The following is a 22,594-nucleotide window of genomic DNA, read 5'->3' as shown; positions in this document are numbered from 1 at the left end:
ATATAAAAAAAGATACAAGATGGATCCGTCTGTCCGCATGACATGCGGAGAGATGGATCCGTTCTTGCAATGCATTTGTGAGACGGATCCAGATGCGTCTCAAAAATGCTTTCAGTTACATGCAGATCGGCGGATCCGGCGGACAGTTCCGGCAACGGAACTGCCCGCCGGATCACACTGCCGCAAGTGTGAAAGTAGCCTAATAACAAAATGTTCACAGAAACCTCTCCATGTCATAAGGGTTGGTAGAGATGTGTGAGCTGGAACTCCAACCAATCTCTTGAAAAAACACAACTCGCAATATGAGCATGGTGTGTCGCTTCAGTTTTTAGCCCAAAGATCTCTAGATCTTGGATCTATGGTGCTGCCGGCTTCAAATAGACTTAATTGTGATTGTAATGCCTAGATCCATTACATTCCCATTTAGACTCATTCCAAGCTAAGGCAGGCCTGCCCAGATTTGCTCCAAGATTTGAAGATCAAAGATTAAAAGGGTTTTCCAAGCTGGAAATGTTTTAAAGATTGGTTAGGGTCCGACCCATACCAACGTACTGCAACTCAGTTCCCATTGAAATAAATGGGAGGTGTTAATGATTGAGGGGGGAACTGCGGTTGGCATTTTGTTCTGTGGTCAACTGTGGCATCTATAGCTGGGCTGACACACTACAGAATCATTTGTTTATTTTAGTCAACTTTAGGTTCAGTCAAAAGGGGATTATGAAAACTTTGCCTCCAACATCCAACCTCCTCAATGGCCATTTGGAGGTTCTATATAGCTGAGAAGTATACAGGTGGTCATGTACGCATGTTGCTCTCTCGATGTCTTTGACTGACCATACATATGAGATACTTGTTGGCCTCACACTCATTAAGCAAACAGCTAATTTATTAAAATTTGCTGATTGTGCATGTGTTGTCAGTGGAGAAAAGAGAGTAAGCTGCTGCTGGACACCTCAGGTGGTGGCCTATGTCCCTGAGAACGAAAGAGTTGTCATGTAGAAATCCTACTTTATTAAAGGGGTTGTTTCACCTGGACGTTTTTGGCATAAGAATAGAGTAGATGCAGGTCCAACCTCTGGGACCTGCTGTTATCTCAAGAACAGAGCCCCACCATGAATGGAGAGCATGCTGCACATGTAGGGTGCCCTGTCCTTTCACTGCTATGGGACTTCCAATAATAGACTAAGCAAATACACTTGGCTATTTTGGAAAGTCCTATTGCACTGAATGGAGAAAGCTTACATGTCCATTCACGGTGGGGTCCTATTCTTGAGAAAGTAGTAAGTCCCAGAGGGGAGACACGAACCCATTGATATTACAAAAAAGTCCCAGATGGCAATACCTACAAGATATTTTAAAATTCATTTTTTTTTTTTTTTAACTCTCCGAATAACAAGAATATTACAATTAAAACAAGTTAAAATCTGTCATAAGCACTTTGCTTATCCCCTTTCTTTTTTCTAACACATAGTAATTAAAAGTTTTACTTAACACTACCACTGAATATTTATTGCACGTATTTCTCACTATTAGTGACTCATAATTTATAAACGGACAAGGAAACACAGAATATAACAGTCGATAAATAGTTTCTGGGATGATTCAGTCTAGATCATAGTTCATTAATGTTAGGTCAGTCGCACATTATATTTAATATCTGATGGCAGTAAAGTTACAGATAATTTAATCTAATGCTTCAAACTGCTCCAGTGGATTTTGAAGGTGAGTATTAATGGGTAGTTTCCCTTTTCAACATCCTCTAACATTTTAAATCTAAATTTAAACGGGTTCTCTAGGATTTTGTCGCTTCACCTCCCAAAAACATTTAATTAAAAGTGATCAAAAAGTCATGCACACTCCAATGTAGAGATCGCCCCATAGAAAAAATGTGACCTCCAAACCTCTGTAGAGGGTCAGGATATGGCAATGAAACTAAACACTTTTTTTCCCCAAATTTTGAAGTATTAAAACACAAGAAAAACTATACAAATTGGTATTGTTGTAATTGTACTGACCCAGAGAATGCAGGGCATGGGTCAGTTTTACCGCATAGGTAACTGTGGCAGAATTGCATTTTGTTTTTTGATTCCTCCACACTTGCAATTTTGGTAAATTTGCTCATCTCTACCAAAGTGTAGAAATTTTACTGCCTAATTTAATAATCACACATGCATTTTTTTTATAGTGGTGTTTTCAATTGGGGCTTGTTTTTAGCATTGAACTTTTTATTTTAAACGTAGTATGTTGTAGCAACAGCTACATGTAACATACAAAACACTACATGCAGATTTTATGATGTTTTCATAAGTGGCAAAGAAACACCAAACCACATTGATGTGTGAAAGGTGCCTAAGGTTGCATCAAAGGTCATGAAGCTTAATACAGTTAACAAGTTTTATGTACGATGTATAGTAAATTTAGTTATATCTTTCCATGCCATGTAATTGTTGGACCCATGTCAAATGCACATATTTCCATTAACCATCTAAACCTCACTTTCTGCCCTCTGTAAGGTTGCTGCCACATGATCAGATTTTTTTATGCAGTTTTTAAAGCCAAAATCTGGAGTCATAAAAGGTGAAAAAGTATTACGGTCAGATACTTCTCCTCTTTTTCAAATCCATTCCTGGTTTTGTCTTCAAAAACTGCATCAAAGAATCTGAGTATAGACTTGTATTTATCACTCAGAAGAAAAACTATAAACTGCTTAATCTTTAAAGAAGTGAATTTAAATTCTGATACACAATGATATGATTGTAATGGTGGTTTTGACTTCTCTGTCTTACAGGTTGACACCTTTGAACTGGAAGCTGTGTCTCTGGGTCAGCTAAGGAAAGTCGTCCTTGGACATGACAGAGAAGGGTACGGAGCAGGAATGCATCTGAAGATGGTCACAATTAAAGAATCTCAAGACTCTCTTACTGAATGGGTCTTTCCATTTTGGAACTGGTTGGATAGCCACCTGGCTTTATATCAGACAGTCTGTAAACTGTACACAGCAGGTACATAGGTTATCGTGTGTCTTTTAATTTTGTTATTGCCAAACAGAACATGGACGCATGTGAACGATGTTCGATGCAGTAAATCCTATCTCTTCTGTGTATAAGGCCTCTTTCACACAAGCTTGACGGATTAGGTCCGGATGCGTTTAGGGTGCGTTCAGTGAAACTCGCACCATTTTGCAAGCAAGTTCAGTCAGTTTTGTCTGCGATTGCGTTCAGTTCAGTTTTTTCCATGCGGGTGCACCTGCTTCCGGATACAATGCGTTTTTCACTGAAGCCCCATTCACTTCTATGGGGCCAGGGCTACATGAAAAATGCAGAATATACAACAAGCAGAAGTGATGCGTAAAAAAAAAATGCTCATGTACACAGACCCATTGAAATTAATAGGTCAGGATTCAGTGTGGGTTCTATGCGTTCAAGTCACGCATTGCACCCGCGAGGAAAAGTCGCTCGTGTGAAAGGGGTCTAACTCTGGCAGTAAAGAGAAGTGCTGAAGTGACTAAACAGGCCTTAAAACATAACTTGGATAATACAAGTTCACATACGTGGACAAAATTGTTGGTACCCTTCCATTAAAAAATGTAAAATCCACAATGGTCACTGAAATAACTTGAAACTGACAAAAACATTTACTGAAAAACAACTAATGAAAATCAGACATTGCTTTTCAATTATGGCTCAACAGAATAATTTATAAAACAAACTAGTGGACAAAAATGATGGTACCCTTAACTTAGTATTTTGTTACACAACCTTTTGAGACAATCACTGCAATCAAGCAATTTCTGTAGCACTCAATGAGACTGTCTCAGGTTTGAAGGGTGCCTTCTCCAGGCTGCATGTTTCAGCTCCTTCCACATATGTTTAATAAGCTCATAGAAGGCCACTTCAGAACAGTCCATTACTTTGCGCTTAGGCTAGTTGCATACGCTTAGGCTAGTTAGCCTGCTGGATCTCTGTGCACACCACCATTGCCAGAGGTTTGTAAGGTTCCATCCGGCCCTATTCACTATAATGGGGACTGGTGGAGATCCAGCCACATTCCGGCAAATATGTTGAGAATCGGCCGGAAAAGAACCACTGCATGCAGCAGTTTTCTTCATGCCGATTCTCTGCATTATTTGTCAGAATGTGACCAGATCCCTGCCGGTCCCCATTATAATGAATAGGGCCTGCCTTACAAACCTCCAGCAAAGCTGGAGTGTGCAGAGATACAGCAGGCTGTTCCCTGCTGGAACAGCCAGCCGGATCTCTAATGCTAGTGTGCAACTAGCCTTAGCCATTTTTGGATGTTTTTAGCTGTGTGTTTTGGGTCATTATCCTTTTGGAGGACCCATGACCTGCAACTGAGCGAAGCACTGGGCAGCACATTTCGCTCCAGAATACCTTGATAGTCTTGAGACTTCATTGTAACCTGCACAGATTTAAGACACTCTGCGCCAGATGCAGCAAAGCAGCCCCAAAACATAACTGAGCCTCCTCCATGTTTCACTGTAGGTACATTGTTCTTTTCTTTGTATGCTTCTGCGTCTGTGAACATAGAGATGATGTAACTTGCCACAAAGCTCCAGAACCAAAAGCTTTGTGGCTTGTTAGTATGCATTTTGGCAAATTCCAGTCTTGCTTTTTCATTATTTGCTTTCAACAGTGGTTTCCGCTTTGGTCGTCTTCGATTAAGTCCACTTTGGCTAAGACAGTGACACATGGTGCAATCTGACACTGATATACCTAGACCTTGGAGTTCACCTCTAATCTTTTTTGGATATTGTTCTGGGCTCTTTGGGTAACATTCTTATTATCCATCTCTTAAATATGTCGTCAATTTTCCTCTGGCTACAGTTCCGTAGACCTTAAATGTCTGAATAATATGTGCAACTGGAACATCAAACTGTTTGGAGATGGTCTATTAGCCTTTGCCTTTAACATGTTTTCTATCATTTACTTTCTAATCTCCTAAGACAACTCTCTTCTTACCTTTCATTGGTCCATGTTTGGTACCCTCCATGATACCAAACACCACTTTTCACTCTAAGAATAAGCAAACTGACAGATTACAAGAATTAAGACACCTGTGATGCTAATTACAGAACGCAGCTTATTTTAACATGTCCCTATGGTCAAATTATTTTTAGTCTTTTCTTTTCAGTTTTTTTTTATTTATTATTCTGTTGAGACACAATTCAAAAGCAATGTCTGATTTTCAATAGCTGATTTTCAGTAAATTTGTATTTATTATTACTTTTTTCAGTTTCAAGTTATTTCAGTAACCAGTTATTTCAGTAACCATTGTGGGTTTTTCTTTCTTTAAAGGGGTTCCCTGGGAATGAAGAAAATGAAAATACCAAAATATTACTTTATCTAATATATAAAGCTGAGTGTATGTGTATGTCCACTAAAGGAATCCGCACCGTCGCATTTACAATCACAAAATTTGCCAGAAAGGTACATCAGGTGTCCGGGAAGGTTTTAGGTCTCAGCTCTCTAGGACATACTGTTCCTGAGATATTCCCAAAAAATGCATTAGCCAATAGAATCTTGGTCACATGACCCCTATCAGCTAATAAAAGCTTGCAGGTCCTCCAACCTCCACATACACAGTTTTACTCCAGGTTTCCATAACAACCCAGCCATTTAGCTGCACTGCTGTAGGAGAGCTTTAAAGGAAATCTGTCACAAGAATAATCGCTATTGAAGTAAAGCCATGGCCTAATAGCACTTAGTACCTTATTTCAAGATGTGCCTTGGTTCCAGCAATAGATGTTTTTATCCTCTGAAAATCCAGTTTATTTGGTATGCAAATGAGTCAGTAAGGTGCCCAGAGGGGCATCACTCTTGCAGGAAGGAGCCAGACATGTCCCCTGCCACAATGTGTCCACCCTCAAAAGACTTAAAACCCCGCCTCCAGGCCCCACTAAACCATGTTCCTTATCTGGTTAGACCACACCCCTCTACTCCTCAGCCAACAGGGATTGAAAAAATGAAGGTAAAAATCAACTTCTGTCAGCTGCAGGGGTGGGAGGGAGGGTGACTTTTTCCCTGCAGCTTACACTCAGACAGCACAGTGCTGCTGTCTTAGAGTGAGCTGTTCAAAAGAATACGCCCCAATCTGGTTAGGCCACGCCCCTCTACTCCTCAGCTGACAGGGTTTGAAAAAAATGAAGGTAAAAATCAACTTCTGTCAGCTGCAGAGGTGGGTGACTTTCTCCTTGCAGCTCACACTCAGACAGTACAGTGCTGCTGTCTTAGAGTGAGCTGTTCAAAAGGACACGCTCCGATCCAGTAAAGGCCACTTTAAATGGGGTGGGCCCCTGTGGAGGTCACTGTCAAAGGGGTGGTATGCTGTGAAAGTCACTGTTAAAGGGGAAGGCTGCTCTAAAGGTCAAAGTTAAGAGGGTGGGCTGCTGTGCAGGTCCAATTTTAAGGGACGGGGCACTGTGGGATCGTCAGTGTTAAGGGGTGGGGTGCTGTGGCAGTCACCTGTTTTGGGGGCGGGGTGCTGTAAATATCACTGTTATAGTGGATAGTGTTCATATCTTTTAACGACACCCACAAACATTAAATTAAATAGATTAAATATACCCGAGCGAAGCCGGGTCATTCTGCTAGTTATAAATATATTCCCAAAAATCTTTCATAAGTTATAATGACTCATTTTGTCTGGGGAGCAATCAATAGGAGAAATAAAATGGCTGCCGTCCTACTAGTACACATAGCAGGACACATCCTCACCTCCTCTCTGTACTTCATGTCTCCTCATGAACTTCATTCCTACAGAGATTCAGCTGAAGATCATATTAAACTGTATTCAGGACCAGGAGGATGAAGCAGCTCTTTACTTCAGTGCTCTGAAGTAACTTGTCCCCCTGTGTGATTAAGATTTTGTGTGTACTAATAGGATGGCGCCCATTTTATTTTTCCTAATGATGGGTCCCCAGAGAAACCGAGCCATTATAACTAATGAAAGATATTTGGAAATGTATTTATAATAAATATTTACATATTACATATTTTACATTTTATTAATTCCTGGAGAACCCCTTTAACAGAAGGGTACCAATAATTTTGTCCACATGTGTACGATCTATCCACAGAATAGGATATAATATCTGATCAGTGGGGTTCTGAATCCTGGGGCCACCACTGATCATGAGTTCAAAGATCCTGTGTCCCACATTTTAGTTGAATGGTGATCAGAAATGCAGACTACTGCTCCATTCAGACAGCAGACACAGGATCCCCATTACCATGATTGATGAGGGTCCCAATGGTCGATTCCTATTGATCAGACACTTATCACCTATCCAATGGATAGGTCATAAGTTTTCAGACTGGGAATACTACTTTTAGGTACAGGCCACATGCAGACCCTAGATATAGAGCTGGAGTGTAAATGCGTTTCCCTGCATAAAACTGGGATTTATGGAGATTTCAGCTTGTAAACATTTCTTCTGCCAGCAGTTCTACTCTCCCTATTTGCTTCTGCTGAACTACTCGACGGGAATAATTTTCCATGAAAGTACAAATATTCCTTTCCTTGATATACAAAGTTGTCACTGTGTACCTCACAATGCTGAACTAAAAAGAATTGATTTGTCTAGGACAGTTTTCAAGAACTGTTGCCATGGTTACTATTAGTGCAAGACGTCTTAACCTGTAATACGTCAAATAAATATTCCATGATTTTTTTTACTCATTTTCTGTTCTTATTCTTCTATTTTTCTGCTTTCTCATATATAAGGCAAGAGATTATCAACAAGCCCCATACCTATCACTCAGCTTGGTGGCGTATGGATAATTGATATTACCGGCTCTGGATTTGAGAATGCTGAGAATCTGAACAGTTTTTCTCTTTCATTTTATGGTAATGAGGGTAAAGTACAAGTGGAAACAACAATTAGTGGCGACGAACTGCAGGTCAAGGTAGTTATGCTTCACAAACAATTTGCATTCCGTTATATCATATTATAAAGCAGACGTCTTTCGTATTACATTTAATTATCTCGTGTAAGTGAATAACTTGTAAATATACATATTGATCTAGGATGTAAGAACCAATAGTTACCTAATAACTAATAGCCTATAACATTATTGTGATTTGTAAAATATTACAGTTGAAAGAGGTGTCTGATATCATAGGCATTTGATACTATAAGATAATTTTATGGGTGCTTTAAAACCGCTCTGTACGAATTGCAGGTTATAGTGCGAGTTTTTAAGATGCAACATTATTTAGCCCTTTTGGTTTTCTGCAATATTTTGGGGAATTTACTTCAGTGAGGAAAAGTGGGACAATTGCACTCTATAGAAGTAGAATGCTGCAAAAACTGAAAAACAGATGTATGTATATATGAGAGAGGCTCAATTGTGGAGCCGAAACGTCGCTGCTACACCATCGGTGAATAAACTTTTTGTATTTTATTTTATCCTGCGTTGGAGTGCTGCTCTTTTTTGCACATTATATTTTGGGTAGGCTTTATTCCCTTGAGCGTGCACCCTGCCATTTCAAACCTTGATCGTCGCTGCCTCCCATTTTGTCTTTATTATATAAATATATATATATATATATATATTTATGTGTTATGGTATTTGCAGTATAAAAGTAGTGTGGGTTTCTATCATTCCACTTCTAGTAACCATAAAACAGGTGCAAACTCTCACCTAGCAGAACTATCAGATGCAAAGGAGTAGCTGGAGAGAAGTCAAGTCAGAGTCTAAGCCAGGAAAGTCAGTTTGAGTCAAATCAGTACACGAGGGGTTAATCCAGAGATAAGCCAAAGTCAGTCCAATGCAAACACCCATGTAGTATAAAGTTAGCACTGCTAGGCTCACGGACACTCTCATTGCAATCCTCTTAAGCTCCTGTAACCAACCTCGCTGCTTAATAGACAATAGTTCAAGCCTTACACGTAATCCAAGCAGTGTGAAAGTCATGGCATCCTTCACATCATGTGACCATGCCACATTAAAGAGGTTTATTTCCACATTGCTGAGGGCCACAACTTTCCCTCTGTTTGAAGTCCAACATCGGCTCACCAGGGGTGCTAGGCAAGAGTTGAAAGCAGCACAATGCACAGATGAAGTAAAAAGAGCCTGGACAAATACATATCACAGGCAAGCAACAAATGCCAATTGTAAATTCCCGTCTCGTTCCGGTATTGGATGCCAAGCCAGGATACCGATGGCTCAAAATCCAGACTCACTGATAGATCAACCAGCCGGGGATTTCCTGGTCAGCATGGCAACTCTTCTAGAACAGATATGCGTTGGATCGTGGGTGGGTAGGTTCCTGACAGGTAAGTTGACTATACATTTTATGTGTATAGGGAAATTTCTACTGTGAACTGCAGAGTTACCATTTTATGTTAGGCTTTTTACAAACCAAATGTTTTAAAAAAGTGTGCAACATATGGAAAAGTAGGCGATTTTGGCATTTGGCATAAACACTGAATCACCAGAAGCATACTTTTTTAGCATAGGCAACGATGCAGGGCTTTACTCTATTGTTCCCTCTAAAAATGTAAATGTAATCTTTAATGTAATGCGTTGGGAGGTGATTTTTTTAAAATATATATATTGTCCGTGTCCGATTAGTAGTCAGTTGTGGAGACAATTCTCAACAACTTTGAAGGTTAAAATAGGACACGAATTGGAACTAGATGCTTTTTGCTGCTTATTTAGCGACTTCTCTACAATCCCTGGTAATTACTGTGATAATTAGAATAATCGTTTTTTTTCTTGTGAGATTATTAATTGCCAGGAAGTGGATGTGATCAAACGGACCATCTTATCAAGCATTACTCAAACTATCTAGGCAGCTGTATAAATATGAGAGCATGAATAATTCCCTGATAATTGAGCCTAAGAAAAAAATATCTTGAGTTATGGGGAACCTTGTTTTTGTGATAGTTTTTTTCCTCTCCTCTCTTGGTTGTAGTTGTATTATTATGATATGTTATTTTGTAAGATAAAATGAATTTTAAAAATGTCAATTAAGTGTACTGGTAGTAAAGTAGTTACAAAAACTGATAGTTTATTGTAATAAAGCAACTAATATTGCAGTTTAGAATTTCAAGTCACATTGATTTACAACCAATATGCATATATTGTGAGCTGTGGAATAAAATGCTGCGAAAGTCAGAACTTTAATTGCTCTTTGTTCTGGTATTATCTTAACCATTTGCTTTCATGTTGTAATCTCAGGATGAACTACAAGTGGGCACCATCTTTAAGGTTCAGGTTTCCTGGTCGCATATACAGGTGTTCAAGTCATGGTATTTATCCTCAGTACACATGAAACACACAGTGACGAATCAGGAGATGTGGCTCAGTTTTCAGTGCTGGATGATGCCTAATGAAGATAGATGTATTGAAATCCCTGCGCTGTATCCACATAAAGATCCCCTCCCGGGTGAATATTGGCTTTTTCATTTTTCTATTACACATCCATTCAGTGTGAAATTGTGTTTAATGAAAATATGCATGTTTATTATTTTCAGTGGTGGAATACACAATTTCTATACATACTGGAGATCAAATGTCTGGAAGGAGCACCGGCCGAATGTACATTTGCATAGAAGGAGAACATGGAGATACAGGAAATCGAGTTCTAAATGTGTCTGACGTTGATATAATTTCTTTTACCAAAGGACAGGTAAATGGTCGGGGACAGCATTGTTTGGAATTGCTCTGTAATATTATAATTAGTTGAAGAGGGGTGTCCTCCACTCTTGATACCCCACTATGATCCAGAGCAGAGAGTCATTGCTGATAACTGACCCTGGTTGTGGTTGACACGTCCTATCTATTACATTACTTTATTTCTCAGTAGCTCATGAGATGGACCTTCAGGGACCACACATTACCAATATTATACTTCAGAATGTGAACACTGCCTGTGCTTTAAAAACTATGGACACCTTTGGAGGCATTTTTTTAAATCATTTTATGCTATTCATTATGGGCTACAAATCTTTTCTTCAATAGTTTTTTCGTTAAAAAAGTTTTTCTCCTACAGCTTTCACTTTTAGTGCATCTGCAGACTTGCTTCATAGTAAATCCATCAGAAAGCCACCCTGAATGTGCAGCCCTTATCTCTAGCTTCCTGCCAGCTCATAAACTCTTCTTAAAGGCTATGTTCACATCTGCGCTTTGGTTTCCAGTTTTGAGATCCAGCAGAGGATCTCAAAACCAGACCAAAACGGTTCAGTTTGATTTAACACATCAGGATGGATCCGTTCTGTTAGGATGCAGTTGTGTTAAATTGAAATGGAACAAACCGGATCCGTCACTAAAAAAAATGTAAGTCAATGGGTGACGGATCTTTTTTAGGATCCCAAAAAAAACTAATCCGGCACCATTGACTTACATTGTTTTCCATAACAGATCTGGTTTGTTCTGTTTCGATAACCGGACACAAAACCGCAGCTTACAGCGGTTTAGTGTCCTGTCATAAAACAAAATGCTACAGCAACGGAATGCATACTGATGCATCCTGAAAGGAGCATGCCCCATTCCCGATACATTGACCTTAAACTGAACTGTTTTGGCCCGGTTTTGAGATCCTCTGCCGGATCTCAAAACCGGAATGCCAAAACGCTGAAGATGTGAAGATAGCCTAAGGTAAAATCTTATCAAATTGAGAAGAATTTAGCTACAGTGAGTGTTATATAATGAAAGTACACGTAAAGGCTATGAGATATTTAAAGAGGATCTGTCATAAGACTATACTGCCCTATGTACGAGCAGCAGGATATGAGGTCAGGTTTCTCTGGTGCAAAAATTGAGCCATTTGTCTAATAGGAGTGATCACATTTTTCAAAGTTCCATTTCAGCTAAAAGAAGAGCAGACCTGTCCATATGGCATATGCCATGCTGGCCTTACATAAGGCAGTATAGTCTGATGACAGTTCCACTTTAAAGTGGATCTTTCATCTCTGGCAAGCACTGTTTGGTACAGTAATACATGAAAGGTACAGTACCGCTGCTGACCTCCGATCACTAATTTGGATGACCATCCTCATCCACGTTCTCCCACTTTACTCCCGCAAACCAACTCTGGAATACATTAAGAGGACTACCATAGGCACAAACATAATTGAGAAGATGCTGGAATGAGTTTTCTCAATGTATTCCAGAACTAGTTTGCAGATGCTCTGTTGGAGAGCAAGAGTGATTATGACCAGTGGCGAACATTACCACCACACAAACCAAGTAATTGCTTAGGGCCCCAGAGATTGGGGCCCCCTGCTGGCTACAAGTGGCTGGCTGAATTATTTTTATTAAAGAGGGGGACATACCGCCTGTTCAGATGCTCCTGAGGGAATAGTGTTCTTCCCATCTGTAGAGCAGTAGCCCAGGCTACACTGCTAAGCTGAGAGTGGGGTTTAGTGGGCCAAGGGTGAATAGCTTAGCAATGCGACAGGGCCCCCAGACATAACTTTGCTTGGGGCCCAAGAAACGCCAAGTCTGCTTCCAAGTATGACATACAACTTAGAGATCTGAGGTTTTTAATAGGGTTTGTTGGACCATTAATAACACACTAGGTACAAAAAACACACCTATGACATGCACAATACTATACTAAGAAGAAACAGAACACTTGTCCATATATTTACCATCATTTTAATTGTACAACAAGAAAAAAAATTGTTCTTATCATGTAGTCAGTGCTATCCTCTTGAAATAAAGCTATGCTTCTCTTGAATCTAATATTATATATCTATGTCCCAAGTCATGTCTTTGCCCACATCAAGGAGTATAACTTGGGATATATGGTATTTCCATTTAGTGAGTGCTTGCGTCCTGTGAAAATGACAAAAAATGACATTTCTTATAAGCCGATACATAGTAAAGAAGTAGATTCTTCTTATATGAATCTCACAGGTTTACATTAGACTCAGGATAAGAAATACGCACAGGGCTACTATTTATTGAGCCACAGGCAAAGCAGCGGTGCTGGTGACTCCTTAGGGGCTGATTACTAGCAATAACATGGACACACATGGATATGAACTGCTAGGTTGTACTTCAACCTTCACATAAAGACTATCTAAGGTCTGCAGGAATTCTGGAGAGCTGCTGGAAGGTTTGAACATGGTATTTTGTGTAAAGTCCAACAGCCGTGTGTATGATGTGATATTCTAACATTCATAAGCCCAACAGGGAAGAGAATCCTACTTTTTAACTGTTATATGAAATAAAAATAGTGTAACTAAAAATAAGCAGAGAAATGAGAGGCGGAGTAGGTGAGGCACGCGTTATTATTCTGTGAACTGACTAGTTTAGCTTGAAGGGTGGAGTATATGGATGGGTACGGGGGGGGGTATGGGGTATGGGGTCCGGGCTATCAGCGACAGCAGCTAAGGGAAAGAGAGGGAATAGTGGGGCTTAAAGGTATTAGGCTTCAGTTTACAGCGCTGGATTGAATGTTATTGATTATAATAATGTTGAAATTATATTAATATCTCTGTTATACAGTACAGACCAAAAGTTTGGACACACCTTCTCATTCAAAGAGTTTTCTTTATTTTCATGACTATGAAAATTGTAGATTCACACTGAAGGCATCAAAACTATAAATTAACACATGTGGAATTATATACATAACAAAAAAGTGTGAAACAACTGAAAATATGTCATATTCTAGGTTCTTCAACGTAGCCACGTTTTGCTTTGATTACTGCTTTGCACACTCTTGGCATTCTCTTGATGAGCTTCAAGAGGTAGTCACCTGAAATGGTTTTCACTTCACAGGTATGCCCTGTCAGGTTTAATAAGTTGGATTTCTTGCCTTATAAATGGGGTTGGGACCATCAGTTGCGTTGTGGAGAAGTCAGGTGGATACACAGCTGATAGTCCTACTGAATAGACTGTTAGAATTTGTATTATGGCAAGAAAATAGCAGCTAAGTAAAGAAAAACGAGTGGCCATCATTACTTTAAGAAATGAAGGTCAGTCAGTCCAAAAAATTGGGAAAACTTTGAAAGTGTCCCCAAGTGCAGTCACAAAAACCATCAAGCGCTACAAAGAAACTGGCTCACATGCGGACCGCCCCAGGAAAGGAAGACCAAGAGTCACCTCTGCTGCGGAGGATAAGTTCATCCGAGTCACCAGCCTCAGAAATCGCAGGTTAACAGCAGCTCAGATTAGAGACCAAGTCAATGCCTTACAGAGTTCTAGCAGCAGACACATCTCTAGAACAACTGTTAAGAGGAGACTGTGTGAATCAGGCCTTCATGGTAGAATATCTGCTAGGAAACCACTGCTAAGGACAGGCAACAAGCAGAAGAGACTTGTTTGGGCTAAAGAACACAAGGAATGGACATTAGACCAGTGGAAATCTGTGCTTTGGTCTGATGAGTCCAAATTTGAGATCTTTGGTTCCAACCACTGTGTCTTTGTGCGATGCAGAAAAGGTGAACGGATGGACTCTACATGCCTGGTTCCCACCGTGAAGCATGGAGGAGGAGGTGTGATGGTGTGGGGGTGCTTTGCTGGTGACACTGTTGGGGATTTATTCAAAATTTAAGGCATACTGAACCAGCATGGCTACCACAGCATCTTGCAGCAGCATGCTATTCCATCCGGTTTGCGTTTAGTTGGACCATCATTTATTTTTCAACAGGACAATGACCCCAAACACACCTCCAGGCTGTGTAAGGGCTATTTGACCATGCAGGAGAGTGATGGGGTGCTGCGCCAGATGACCTGGCCTCCACAGTCACCGGACCTGATCCCAATCTAGATGGTTTGGGGTGAGCTGGACTGCAGAGTGAAGGCAAAAGGGCCAACAAGTGCTAAGCATCTCTGGGAACTCCTTCAAGACTGTTGGAAGACCATTTTAGGTGAATACCTCTTGAAGCTCATCAAGAGAATGCCAAGAGTGTGCAAAGCAGTAATCAAAGCAAAAGGTGGCTACTTTGAAGAACCTAGAATATGACATATTTTCAATTGTTTCACATATTTTTGTTATGTATAGAATTCCACATGTGTTAATTCATAGTTTTGATGCCTTCAGTGTGAATCTACATTTTTCATAGTCATGAAAATAAAGAAAACTCTTTGAATGAGAAGGTGTGTCCAAACTTTTGGTCTGTACTGTATGTGTCTAAGCTTCGTTTGTCTTTCTGTGTTTTTGGCTTATTTTTGTTCCTTCCGCTCTGTCTAATAGTTTTTTTGTAACCATTATTGAAGAAAATAAAATATTTAATTAATAAAAATAAGCACCACTTATTGGGACCCTAATGGTCACTGGTTTATTAAAGGACAACTGCAGCCAAACCTGTAAATGCAAACTAGACCGCAGTTAAAGGGTCCCACTGGTCTCTACTTCCTGGTCCAAGTTGACACTCAGGAAATGGCTGTTTAGCCAGTCACTGTCCACACCTCAGACAGTGATTAACTGAGCAGTCATTTCATGGGTGTCGAGGAAGATCAAGAAGTAGAGACTAGCATGGACCCCAGAAGTGTCGGAGTCACTGTTTTAAGAGGAGTTTATACATAAAATGAATAATGAGGAAATGTATGGTTACAAGTGACCTCCCAGATGAGCTGGTCAACCAAAGCTTTATTCCTGTGTTAGATGAGAGGAGGAAAACATGTAACAAATAAGTCGGTTTAGACAGAATATTTAAGATAATGCAGGATTTTTAAGATGTGTTAAAGGGTTTTTCCAGCAGTATCTGATCGATGGGGGTCCAAAACCCAGGACCCCTGCTGATCAGCTGATTAAGAAGGCAGCGGCGATTGCAGTAGCGCCACAGCCTTCTCTCAGCAAACCAAGCACAGTGCCGGACATTGTATAGCGGCTGTGCTTGGTATCGCAGCTCAGCCCCATTCACTTCTATAGAGTTGAACTGCGCCTAGGCCATGTGACGGATGACCGTGTCATCACATGGCCTGGGCAAATCTGGAAAAGGCCGCAGCACTACTGTGAGTGCCAGTGCCTTCTCAAACAGCTGATCGGTGGGGATCCCAGGTGTCAGACCCCCACCGATCAGATGATTGCCTATACAGAGGATAGACAGTTTAAAACGCCCGGGAAAACTATGTTTAATGGAAGTACAACTCTGCCAGATCTGTCATATGAAATACCACTGACACCCAACAGACGGCATTGCCCTGAATTTTCCCAACAGACAAGAAAATCAGTGTCTCATGCAACTGCCATTCTTCTTGTCAAATAAGACGGAATCCACAAACAAAGCCTCCAGCACAAATGCGAACACAGCCTTTTTGAAAATGTATGTTTCAATAATCCAAGGGTTAATTATTGGAAGTCAACATTGTATCATTGCTGCATGGAGATAAATACATTAACTAATTATAACCGCTTGATCTGCCTTATTAAAGCACTAGATTCCACTGGCATCTTGTATTAGTCACCTGCAGAGCCTGCAGCAGGGTTCCAGGCAACTGGGCTCCCTAAAGCCTCATTCACACGTCAGTGTTCGGTCAGTGATTTCCATCAGTGACTGTGAGCCAAAACCAGGAGTGTAGACTACCCAGACATGAGGTATAAAGGAAAGATCTGCACCTGTTCTGTGGTTAGAGCCGCACCTGGTTTTAGCTGGAAATCACTGAAGTGTGAATGAGGCATAAGACTTGGTTTGACCCCTTATATAATGATTAAAAGGGCTTTCCTATAAAAAAAATCCACCAAAAGAAAATACACATAGGGCTATAATGTACATTAAAAATGTATAAAAACATTTTTAATATCGTACATATATGCTCAGAGATAAAACTGATAAAACTGCAAGGTCTCGGTGACAACATTTCTAAAACCCTTGTTAGGCTAGTTTCACACTAGCGCTAAACAGTTCCGGGTGGCTGTTCCAGTAGAACTACAGCCTGCCAGAGTTCATTGCATCCGGCACAGCTGGAAACTGCCACAGCACCGCCGGCCCCAATTGACTATAATGGGATCCGGACAGTTTCTGACATTTGTGCCGAGATTCGGCCAGAAAAATACTGCTGCAAGCAGCAGTTGTTGTCCAGCTGAATCCCAGCACATTGCTAGAAACAGGCTAGAAACAGGCCGGATCCACGCCAGGTCCCATTATAGTCCATGGGGTCCAGCAGAGAAAGGTAGTATCTGGCTATGCCGGATACAATGAAATCCATCAGGCTGTTCCTCCACCAGAACAGCCAGCCGCAACTGTTTAGCGCTAATGTAAGACTAATCTTAGCCTGCTTTCACATCTAGGTTTATGCTTAAATCTTTTTCTAAGTGTGTCTATCTGTTCCTTCATGACTGTGTCATCAGAGCAATTTCTTCTAATCCTCCTCATTTGACTATAAGGGATATTGTTTTTCCATCTATGATGGTGACAACTACTAAAGTTAAGATAACTGTTAGTGTCACCATTTTTTAAATGTGTTCTGGTTGACATTTTATTGTTTATAATGCTCAAGTGTAGATCTAAAAAAAATTGCTTCTCTGGGATGATGTTCCAGAGTGAGTGTTAAATTCCAATTGTCCTCATTTATCCCTTTGACAAAAGGCAGCAACCCATTGGCTTCTCCATCCCAAACTAATATGAGATCATCGATATATCTCTTGTAGAATTTAATGTTTGGATGTGTTAGAAAGCCTAATTAATAGTGATGATCGAGCACGCTTGGCCGAACGACTGTTCGGCTCGAGCATCTCGATGCTCGGCACATGGCGGTACTCGGCCGAATACCGCATGTGCTCCAGCGCCATGCTCGAGTCTCATTCCGGCACGTTTCTTGGCTGCTACGCAGCCAATAAACCTGCAGTTAAGTACTGCCCTCACTGTAATGACAGTAGCCATGTTGGCTACTGGCATTACAGGGATTGGCTGGCCGGAACGCGTCATCGGGTGCTATATTTTTTTTTGCACAAACACGTTTCAGAGACCCAAAAGTCCTTGTAAGGACTATTGTGTGTGACTGCAGCGATATATGTTTGTAGCACAACCTGCGCTAAACTGCTCATTGTTAGGTAGGGGTGTGCATAGGAAGGGACAGACAGTGTAGGGAGTGTAATAGGAAGATTTTTATACAAAAAACTTTTCAGAGACCCAAAAGTTATTTTAAGGACTATTGTGTGTGACAGCAGCAATATATATTTTTAGCGCATCGTGCTAAATACCGTGTAATAAGCCACTGCAGACAGTTAAATTATTCACGCCACATCTCCTGTGTAAAGTGTTACGTATTAAAAAAATATCTGTGACATACAATGTAATTTTTCCGTAGACGGTGTCCACTTCTGATAGTGACCATACCAGGGCCACATCTGCAGTGTAACGTGTGCGCTTCAAAAATGTATCTGTGACATACACATACAGATTAAACCATATACCCTTTTTTGTGGTGGAAGGGGTGCATGGGAATACAGTGTATTCAATACACCATAAAAGCCACAGTTAGAGTGCCTTTATGTTCAGCCGCTTTCCTCTGGTGGAGTAGAGAAGTCAGGGGCAATCCAGGCCTTGTTCATTTTGGCCTTATACAGGAGATGTAGCGCAGGTAATGTCGCTGTCACCAGCGTCGAAAAAATGACACTGAATGTCACAGATATTTAGGATGCGCAAACGTTATAAAGGAGATGTAGTGCAGGTAATGTCGCTGTCACCAGCGGCCAAACAATTGCGCTGAATGTCACAGATTTTTAGGATGCACAAATGAAACACAACAGATGTAGCAGAGGTTGTGTCACTGTAAGCAGCGGACAAACAATTGCACGCAATTTAGCGCAGGTTGCGCTAATAATACTGTATATATTGCAGACAGATAAAACAATAATCCTTAAAAGGACTTTTGGGTCTCTAACACCTTTTAACAGTAAACCCTGCCAAAAAATAAATAACAATTCCTGACCCTACACTATCTGTCCCTTCTGCTGCAGCTCGCCCTGACTAAGACTGAGCCGAACCACGTGTCATCGAGTGCTATATAGCACCTGATGACACGTTTCGGCCAGCCAATCACTGTAAAGACAGTAACCAACATGGCTACGACATTACAGTGAGTGCCAGTACTTACCCGCACGTAGCAGCCAACAAACGTGCGGGGAGGAGACTCGAGCATCGCGTTTGAGCAAATGAGCACACGTGGTGTTTGGCAGAACACAGCAATGTGCCGAGCATCGCGATGCTTGAGTCAGAATGGTGTTCGGCCGAGAATCCTCGCCCATCACTAAAAGAGTTCTCTGTTAGATTTGTAGGTAGGGCTAAAAAATGTTAAGAATTGGCTGGAGATACAGAATAGGAGGATATGTTCAGTATATCTTCTGGTGGGAAAGGTGAATCAATTTTTAGAGTGGGAGCTTCATTTTGGGTGTAATGGATTTCAAAATCACAGCATCCTGGAGCTTTTGGTGTTTTTGAGGTGTTTTGGCATCACCTTATTTATAGGGGAAAAAAGTGCCACAAATAAAACGTTAGTGTGCAGATACTGTTAATGCGGAGCTTTATCTGTCATTTTGTTACTGGTAAGGCCTCTTTCCCACGGGCGTGTGTGGCCCGTGGTCGTGCTACGGCCCGCAAAATGGTGGCCTCAATGCACGAGTACAGTCCGTGGGGCAGCCGCAGTGGATCGCGGACCCATTCACTTTAATGACTCAGCGATCCGGCCGTTCCGCAAAAAGATAGGACATGTTCTATCTTTTTGCGGAACGGAAGTATAGGACGAAACCCCACAGAAGCACTCCACATCTACGGACTTGTGGACCCATTGAAGTGAATGGGTCCGCATCCGTGATGCGGAGAGCCCACGGAACAGCACCCGTGTATTGTGGATCCGCAAATGGGGATCACATGCCCGTGGGAAAGAGGCCTAAAAAGAAGCCAGACAAAATGAATGTGTGAGGACGCTTAAAGGAGCATTTCCTCAATGCGACATTGATAGCTTATCGGTAGGATAGGCCATCACTGTCAGATAGGTGCAGTACCCAAGGCCCCCTCCTATCTCCCAAAGTGAACAGATAGCAGCCAGCCTCAGGTCATGCATGCGCAGCGTTTTCTCAGTTCACCACTCGGAACTTCCATAGCGATGTGCACACTCCTTCACTTCGCTCTCTAGACAGGAGCGGGTTCTAGAGTTGGGACCCACACCTATCTGACATGGCATAACCTAGCGATATGCCATCAATGTCCCAGAATGGTCAACCCCCTTTAAAGATTGCTGATTGACAGGCTACAGATATTTAAAAGGGTTAACATAAATCTAAACAGTATTATTTTACGTGGGCTTCGCACATTGCTGCAAACGGCTCGCCGTGAAGCCTACAGCGTCCGCTTTCAGTAAACAGAGCTAATTTGACAGCATTCACAAAACACAGGCTCTTATGAAAAAATAAAAGCAGTGCAGTCTCATGGGGACAGTTTATCCCTCTGTCTGAAAGATCTGTTAATTAGGAATGAATAACCGCTGATGCCCATAAACCTGAGGACTTTATCAGTAATCTGCAGATCCGCTGGCAGCATACTGTATAAATGTTTTAAAGGAATAGTAAAGCATTTACCACCAGCCAAGCCAAGCTCCTATTAAAGGGCAAATCATTACCGCTAGGCCCTTATCCAATCTCCACATCAGCTTTTACTATATCACAGTGTTTTTCACCCATTTTTCATATACTGTCACATCATTTCATAGCTTAGGCCTGTTTCACAATTGCGCTGTTAATTCCGGTATTGAGACCTGGCAGAGGATTTCAAAACTGGAATTAAACGGATTCGTTTTGATTTTGCACATCAGGAGGCATCCGTTCCGTTAGGATGCGGTTGTGTGAAATAAAAACGTAACAAACCGGATCCGTCACTAAATACATTGAAAGTCAAAGGGTGACGGATCTGTTTTTTGAGGACGGATCCGTCACCATTGACTTACATTGTTTTTAGTGATGGATCCATTTTTTTTTTCCTTTTCGATGACCGGACACAAAACTGCACCTCGCAGCGATTTTGTGTCCGGTCACAAACCGGAATGCTGATGGAACGGAAGACATCCTGATGCATCCTGAACGGATCTCTTTCCATTCATAATGCATGAGGACTAAACGGAAATGTTTTTTTTTTCCGGTTTTGAGATCCTCTGTCAGATCTCAATACCGGAAAACAACAACACAAGTGTGAAACAGGCCTAGATTTATTCTCATGAGTAACTGCAAATACGTTGGTCATTTTACTTTTCACAGATCTCCGTTTTACGGTGCCCATGATTGTATATTTCTGTCTTAGGTGGATCTTTTTACAATTAAAGCGGTATATCTTGGACAACTCCAGAAAATGACTCTTGGCTTCAACAACTTGGAATCAGGTAAGTGTCGCGTCACAAAGCATCCACTATTTAGAGGTACCCTTCCTTTCCTAAAATAAAGTAAAGCAATATACAATGTGTGATTAGTACAGTGATGTATTTCATGTCACATCGGAGTGCACATTAAAGTGGATGTCCGTTTATAGGTTTAAAATTAGAAATTACATTTAATTCACTACTTTTAAGTTATACTTTATTTTTTTTTTTAGCTCAGTTCTACTAGGGAAGAGCTATGGTGGATGAAAAAAGTTTAGTTACAAGGTCTACAGGGACTCTAAAGTGTGGCATTTACCTCCCTTGTTAATAGAGATCCAGACCATCCATGCTTTACACTGCAGCTCTGCAGGTTCAGTTTCGCTGCTGTGTATAAGCACAAGCCCATCATAAACATACTGGATGGAGAGTGGATGTGCTGTCTTCCAAAACAGAAAGGGTATTAAATGTTTGTAATGGGAATGTAGGCAACCCACCGGTGAGAAGAGCAAATCGTCAAGTGACTGCCACGTTACACTGAAGTAGAACCGTCTCGGTAAAGGGGGATTCTGGAGACTCTCTTTAGCTAACCAGTTAACTTGCAATGCAGCTGTGCTTTTACTATTTCCCCTGAAGTTGACTGTACAAGTAATTCAACAAGTGATGCGTGAAAATCACCGCTCGTCTGCACAGCCCCATTGAAGTGAATGGGTCCGGATTCAGTGCGAGTGCAATACGTTCACCTCACGCGTTTTACCCGCGCGTTTGAAAGGGGCCTAATAATAAGTCAGAGTTGATATAGCTCATGGACAAGAATGGTGTAGTTTCTTGAGAAAAAAGACTAAGGGCTCTTTCACGAGAGCGGATCCTGTGGGGTTAATTTGCTGCGTGAAAGAGAGCCAAGCCCCGTTCCGGACAGCAGAGACACGGAGCAGTAACATGATTGAGAATGCTCTGTGCCTCTCTGTGACCTTTTTACTACAAAATCACGGTGACAACTTTATCCCACGGTGATTTTGTAGAGAGGCACAGAGCATCATCAATCATGTTATTGCTCCGTGTCTCTGCTGTCCGGAACGGGGCTTGGCACTCTTTAACGCAGCGGATTACCTGCACGGGATCCGCTTGTGTGAAAGAGCTCTAAGGGGCACATTTATTAGGAATGGCATTTTAGATGTTGTCTTAATAAACCCCCAAGCTGCTGGTGGTCCCGCCGAAGTAATGAAGAGGTGTCGGCCTTTCCATAACTTCGGCGCATCCGGCGCCAATTCTAAATGTAAGGGAGCTTCTGAGCTATCTTACATTTAGACCTTTTTCTATGCCGGAAA

General features: G+C 41.3%; 1 protein-coding gene across 1 annotated transcript in view; it reads left to right on the top strand.

Moving 5' to 3' along the window:
* Positions 1–22,594, top strand: part of RP1 (RP1 axonemal microtubule associated) — a 659,535-nt gene that overhangs the window by 444,436 nt on the left and 192,505 nt on the right. Inside the window, exons 38-42 of the mRNA XM_044295389.1 lie at positions 2,789–3,002; positions 7,744–7,925; positions 10,206–10,413; positions 10,502–10,656; positions 21,215–21,293. Coding sequence (XP_044151324.1) covers positions 2,789–3,002; positions 7,744–7,925; positions 10,206–10,413; positions 10,502–10,656; positions 21,215–21,293 — 838 coding nt within the window. The remainder of the gene's footprint in view (positions 1–2,788; positions 3,003–7,743; positions 7,926–10,205; positions 10,414–10,501; positions 10,657–21,214; positions 21,294–22,594) is intronic.

Source organism: Bufo gargarizans, chromosome 5 (genome assembly GCF_014858855.1).
Source record: "Bufo gargarizans isolate SCDJY-AF-19 chromosome 5, ASM1485885v1, whole genome shotgun sequence".
NCBI classification, from domain to species: Eukaryota; Metazoa; Chordata; class Amphibia; order Anura; family Bufonidae; genus Bufo; species Bufo gargarizans.
Note: the sequence above shows the minus strand (reverse complement) of the source record. Positions and strands in the feature narration are given on the sequence as shown.